General features: G+C 73.9%; 1 protein-coding gene across 1 annotated transcript; it reads right to left on the reverse strand.

Annotated features, from left to right (window-relative positions):
- Positions 1-432: 432 nt before the first annotated feature.
- Positions 433-5,738, reverse strand: LOC120322888 (beta-1,4 N-acetylgalactosaminyltransferase 1-like; the record flags this gene model as incomplete). The annotated part of the gene is made up of 7 exons (XM_039379402.1): positions 433-687; positions 1,536-1,723; positions 2,395-2,550; positions 3,700-3,880; positions 4,183-4,220; positions 4,768-4,874; positions 5,556-5,738. Coding segments are annotated over 7 exons (1,039 nt in total), but the record flags the coding sequence as incomplete, so codon positions are not given.
- Between the last annotated feature and the right edge of the window lie 939 nt (positions 5,739-6,677).

Here is a 6,677-nt window from a genome sequence, read left to right on the forward strand (position 1 = left end):
GCACAGGGATCCCCGGGAGCACAGGGACCCCCGGGAGCACAGGGACCCCCGAGAGCACAGGGACCCCCGGGAGCACAGGGACCCCCGGGAGCACAGGGACCCCCCCGCGGGACGGGAACGGGAAACGCGCCGGGGCTGCGCCAGCTCCGGAACATCGGGATCCCCGCGGCGCTCCCCCCCATCATCCTCCCGTGGGACCCCCGGGACCCCCGGTGTCACCCCCCCGCGGGACGGGGCTGCTCTGGGGGCGGTGCCGGCACCGGGACACCGGGAAACCCCGGGACCCCCAACGTCCCCCACCCGCGGCACCGGCACCTCCGGGACCCCCAGAAGAGCCCGCCTGTGGCAGCCGGCACTGCCCCTCCTGTCCCTCAGTCCCCCCCGTGCCTCCCCCTGCCCCCCCGGTGCCCCCCCCGGTGCCCGCACCACCTCCAGGCTGGTTCTCTCCAGCACCGGGCACCGCACACGGCAACCGGGACCACCCTCCCCAGACCTCGGGGGTCACACCGGCCCCGCCTGCCCCCCCGGTGCCTCCCGTGCCCGCACCAGGTCCAGGCTGGTTCTCTCCAGCACGTCCACGAGCTTCTCGAGCCGCGTGCGGGGGGTGAAGATGAAATCGTCGTCCACCCACAGCACGTACTTGGTGGTGACCTGCGACACCGCCAGGTTCCTCCCGGCGAACCAGCCCTGGGGGGGCCGGGGCGGACCCTCAGACACCCCCCGACACCCCCCGGGGGGGCCCCACGGCCCCCCTGAGCCACGTGGCCCTGCCAGACCCGCCCTGCCCCCCCCATCTCGGGGGACCCCAAGCCCTGCCAGCCGCCCTCTCGTCCCCGAGGGACCCCCAGCCTTGTCCCAGCCCCAGTGTCCCCCCCCGGGGTCCCACCATCCTGCCAGACCTCCACGTCCTCCCTTTTTGGGGACCTCAACTACTGTCAGCCCTCCCGTGTCCCCTTCCCCAGTGTCCCCCTCCCTGGGGTCCCACAGGCTCTGCCAGCCCCCGTGCCCCCCCTCCATGGGGACCCCCGCCCTGCCAGTCCCCCCTTTCCCCTGTCCCCCCACCTCTGGGGACTTCAAGCCCTGCCAGACCCCCCCTGCCCCCCCTCAAAGCGCTGCCCCCATCCCGTGTCCCCCTCCCCAGTGCCCCCCCGGCCCCCACCTTGCCAAAGGGGTCCGGGTGGGACTCGGTGGGGGGTTCTGTGCCCCCCTCCCCCCTCCTCCATCCCCCTGTGCCCACCCTCAGCCCCCCGTGCCCCCCCGGCCCCCACCTTGCCCAAGGGCATGAGGGAACGCTCCAGAGGAACCCGGTGAGGGGTCTGTGCCCCCCTACCCCCTTCCACCCCTGCCCCTCGCCTCCCCTCAGCCCACCGTGTCCCCCCCGACCCCCGGTGCCCCCTCGGTGCCCCCCCGGTGCCCACCTTGCCGAAGCCATGAGGGAACACTCCGGAGGAACCCGGTGAGGGGTCTGTGCCCCCCTACCCCCTTCCACCCCCGCCCCTCGCCCCCCCCGCCCCCGGAGCCCCCCCGGCGCCCACCTTGCCGAAGGGCATGAGGTAGTGCTCGAGGTGTGGCCCGGACAGGGGCTCGGGGCGCTGGCTGTCGTCGGCCACCACGATGGTGACGGAGGGGTAGAAGCGGCGGATGCTGGCGATCAGCCCGCGCAGTTTGTCGTAGCGCAGGAACGTCTTGGTGGCCACGGTCACCAGCGCCGAGATGTTGTACCCTGGCGGGGCGGGGGGGGCGCTGGGAACCCGCACTGGGAGCGCTGGGAACCCGCACTGGGAGCGCTGGGAGTGCTGGGAACCCGCACTGGGAGCGCTGGGAACCCGCACTGGGAGCGCTGGGAGCGCTGGGAACCCGCACTGGGAGCGCTGGGAACCCGCACTGGGAGCGCTGGGAGTGCTGGAAACTCACACTGGGAGCACTGGGAACCCGCACTGGGAGCGCTGGGAACCCACATTGGGAGCGCTGGGAGTGCTGGAAACTCACACTGGGAGCACTGGGAACCTGCACTGGGAGCTCTGGGAGTGCTGGGAACCCACACTGGGAGCACTGGGAACCTGCACTGGGAATGCTGAGAGCACTGGGAGCAGTGGTAGCGTGAGGACACGGGCAGGGCTGGTTTGGGGGGACACGGGCAGGGTCGGTTTGGGGGGACTCGGGCAGGGTTGGTTTGGGGGGACACGGGCAGGGGGGGTTTGGGGTGGTCAGGCGGGGCCGGTTTGGGGGGACACGGGCAGGGCCGGTTTGGGGGGACACGGGCAGGGCCAGTTTGGGGGGACTCGGGCAGGGTGGGTTTGGGGTGGTCAGGCGGGGCCGGTTTGGGGGGACACGGGCAGGGCCAGTTTGGGGTTACACAGGCAGGGCCGGTGCGGGGTCCCCCCCCGTGCTCACCCCCGTCCCCGGCGCTGTCCCCGGCGCTCTCACTGTCCCCGTCCCCGTCCCCGTCGCCGTCCCCGGGGGTCCCGGCCGGGCCGTACAGGCGGGGGGTGGGCGGGTGCCGGATGCGGATGGAGAAGGCGGCGGAGTGACCGTCGGTGGAGAACTGCACTGCAGGGCAAGGGGGGGCTGGGGGGGCACCGGGGGGCACCGCGGGGGCTGCGGGGGGGGGGGGCAACGCGGGGAGGGGGGCGAGGGAGGGGCTGGGGGCACCGGAGTGTCTGGGGGTGCTGGGGGCACGGGGGGGCACGGGGGGGCACCGGGAGACACTGGAATTCCTGAGGGTGCTGGCAGGGCTGGGGGCACCGGGGATACCAGGGATGCCGCGGGACTGGGGCGTGCTGGGGGTTCTGAGGGTGCGGGGGGTCCCGGGGCTATCAGGGGTTCTGAGGGTGCGGGGGGTCCCGGGGCTATCAGGGGTTCTGAGGGTGCGGGGGGTCCCGGGGCTATCAGGGGTTCTGAGGGTGCGGGGGGTCCCGGGGCTATCAGGGGTTCTGGGGGGTCCCGGGGCTATCAGGGGTTCTGAGGGTGCGGGGGGTCCCAGGCTATCAGGGGTTCTGGGGGTGCTGGGGGTCCCGGGCTATCAGGGGTTCTGAGGGTGCGGGGGGTCTCGGGCTATCAGGAGTTCTGAGGGTTCTGGGGGGTCCCGGGGCTATCAGGGGTTCTGGGGGTGCTGGGGGTCCCAGGCTATCAGGGGTTCTGAGGGTGCGGGGGGTCCCGGGGCTGTCGGGGGTTCTGGGGGATCGATGTGGGGGCACCAGGGGTTTGGGGGTGTTGGGGGTCAGCGGGTTCAATGGGAGGCACTGGGGGTTTGGGGGTGCTGGGGGGGCCCAGGACTGCTGAGGGGGTCAATGGAAGGGGAGCATCGGGGTCTCAGGGCTGCTGGGGGGGTCAACAAATGGGCACTGGGGGTCCCGGGGCTGCTGGGGGGGTCAATGGAGGGGGAGCACGGGTGGTCCCGGGGCTGCTTTGGGGTCAAGAAAGGGGCACTGGGGGTCCCAGGGCTGCTGGGGGGTCAATGGGAGGGCAGTGCTGGGGTGCTGGGGGGGTCCCAGGGCTGCTGGGGGGTCAACGAGGGGGCTCTGGCAGTCCCGGGGGTCCGGGGGGGGTCAATGGGAGGGCCCTGGGGGTGCTGGGGGTCCCAGGACTGCTGGAGGGGTGAAGGGAGGGGGAGCACTGGGGGTTTGGGGGTGCTGGGGGTCCCAGGGGGGCCGTGTCCCCCCGGGGGTGCCCCCCCGCCCCCCCCCGCCCCGTACCCACCGATGTCGGCGGTGTCGGGGTGGAACTGGGTGTTGGTGTAGGTCACGAACTGCAGCTGCCGGTTCAGGTGGTCCAGGTGGGCGGCGGCCAAGGACAGGTGCGGCTGCCCCTCCCCCCGCAGCGCCACGCCCTCCACCTCGGCTGCCACCGCCAGGGTGCCCAGCGAGGCCGTCAGGTTCACCTGGGGACGGCACGTCACGGGGGGCACCGGGGGGGGCCCCGGGGGGGGACAAAGCAGGGACCCCCTAACACCGGGGGGAGGAGAGGGACACGCCCCGCCCACGCCCCGCCCACCACAGACCACACCCACACCCCCTCCTCCCATCCTCGACCACGCCCTCCCCGTGTCCCACCCACACTCGGACACACCTGGACACACCTGGACACACCTCACCTGCCCCCCGCCCACTCCCCACCCTGGACACGCCCATATTTGACCACGCCCTGCCCTGGCCCCGCCCCCCCGCGTGGCCCCGCCCTCACCTGGTACCTGTTCCTGGGCGGTGCCTGCAGGCTCAGCCCTGGGGGGCACATGGGGATGAGGAGGGGCCGGGGGGCACAGAGACCCCCCCCAGAGGGACCCCCTGCCCCACCTTCCCCCCGAGGACATCCCCTCATCGACCCCCCCATCCCTGTACCCCCCTCATCGACCCCCCCATCCCTGTGCCCCCCTCATCGACCCCCCCATCCCTGTGCCCCCCCATCGTCCCCCTCATCCATGTACCCCCCATCAGACGACCACCCATCCCTGTACCCCCCCATCGTCCCCCGCATCCCCCCGCCCCCCATGTCTCCCCCACTCTGTGTGCCCCCCCCGTGTTCCCCTGTGACCCCCCGTGTTCCCCTGTGACCCCCCGTGTTCCCCCGTGCCCCCCCGTGTTCCCCTGTGTGCCCCCCCGTGTTCTTCTGTGCCCCCCGTGTTCCTCTGTGCCCCCCCGTGTTCTTCTGTGCCCCCCGTGCCCTCCACCCCCATTTCTGCCCCACATGTGCTCTCCCCGTGCCCCCACACGCGCTCCTGTGCCTCCCCCGTGTTTCCCGGTGCCCCCCCGTCCCCCCGCGCCCCCTCACCGGGCACCAGCACCGTCTGCAGCGGCCGCACCTCCACCCCCTGGGCCGGGTACTCCAGGGGGGAGTTGGCCGGGACGATGAGCAGGCGGTCGGCGGGGGTCTGCACCCTGCGGGGGGGCACGGGGGGGTCAGCGGGGGGGTCCCGCCCTGCCCCCATCGCACCCTGCGGTGGGGCACCCACCCTGCACCCAGCCCCGGGGGTCCCATCCTGCCCCGGGGGTCTCACCCCACCCTGCACCCAGCCCCGGGGGTCCCATCCTGCCCCGGGGGTCTCACCCCACCCTGCACCCAGCCCCGGGGGTCCCATCCTGCCCCGGGGGTCCCATCCTGCCCCGGGGGTCCCACCCCACCCCGCACCCAGCCCCGGGGGTCCCATCCTGCCCCGGGGGTCCCATCCTGCGCAGGGGAGTCCCACCTCAACCAGTGCTGAGCCCCGGGGGTCCCACCCCACCCCGCACCCAGCCCCGGGGGTCCCATCCTGCCCCGGGGATCCCACCTCAACCAGTGCTGAGCCCCGGGGGGTCCCATCCTGCCCCGGGGGGTCCCATCCTTTCCCGGGGGTCCCGGGGGGTCTCCCCCGCCCTGGGGCTCCCTCCTCCCCGCCCCGCGGCATTCCGGGGTATCCCCCCTCCCGAGCTGTGGCCCCTCCCACCCCCCGACGACCCCCGAGGGTCCCCTGCCACCCCGCGGTCCCCTCCTGCCCCGGGGTGCCCCCCACCCTCACCGGAGCCCGTAGCTGCGCTCCCCCCGCCCCCGCTGCCCCCCCCCCGGGGTCCCCCCGCGCCCACCGGTTGCGGTAGCTCCGGTACTCCCGTTCCCGCAGCCGCAGCTGCCGCGGCCGCTCCCCGGGGGCGAAGGCGCTGGCGAAGTCGAGCCCCCCCGGGCCGGGCCCGAAGAGCCGCCGGCGCAGGGGCAGCGCCAGCCCCGCCTCCGCCTCCGCCTCGCACGAGCAGCCGTTCCTGGGCAGGAGCCTGTCGCGACAGGGCCGCTGGCACCGCCGCGGCACCGCCAGAGGCACAGCCAGAGGCACCGCCGGCACGTGGAACCGCCACCGGCACCGCCCCCCTTGTCACTGTGCACCCCGACACCCCCTGACACCCCCCGACACCCCCCCAATGTCAATGTGCCCCGACACCCCCCGACACCCCCCCCCCCAGTGTCCCCACTGTGCCCCCCGACACCGCCCTGACACCCCCCCAATGTCGGTGCCCCTCCGACAGACCCCCTTACACACCCCGACACCCCCCCGAAGGGTCACGGTGTCCCCCCAACACAACCCTGACACCCCCCCCCAGGGTCAAAGGTGTCCCCCCGACACCCCCTGAACACCCCCCCAATGGCAAGGTGCACCCGACACCGGCCCCTGACACCCCCCCAATGTCACTGTGCCCCGACACCCCCCCAATGTAGCTGTCCCCACCCGACACCCCCTGACACCCCCCCAGTGTCACTGTGCCCCCCGACACCCCCCAACACCCCCCATTGTCACTGTGCCCCCCGAAACCACCCAACACCCACCCAGTGTCACTGTGTCCCCCGACACCCCCTGACACTCCCTGACACCCCCCCAGTGTCACTGTGCCCCCCGACACCCCCCCAATGTCACTGTCCCCACCGACACCCCCCGCACCGCCACGACCCCGCCCCGACCCCCCCCGGCATCCCCCTCGCACCCCCCAACCCCCCCCTCGTCACCCCCTGCCCAGGTGCCCCCAGCGCCCCCCCCTGCTGTGCCCCCCCCACGGGTGCCCCCCACCCCCCGGCAGTCCCAGCCCCCATCTGGGAACCCCCCGACCCCTGAGTGCCCCCCCATGGGTGCCCCCACCTTTGGGTACCCTCACCCCAGGAGTCCAAGCCCTCAACCACGGGTACCCCCATCCCTTGGGTACCCCCCTCCCACGGGTACCCCC

This window comes from Pipra filicauda, unplaced genomic scaffold, assembly GCF_003945595.2.
Source record: "Pipra filicauda isolate LSUMZ 115617 unplaced genomic scaffold, ASM394559v2 scaffold1664_size6691_pilon, whole genome shotgun sequence".
NCBI lineage: Eukaryota > Metazoa > Chordata > Aves > Passeriformes > Pipridae > Pipra > Pipra filicauda.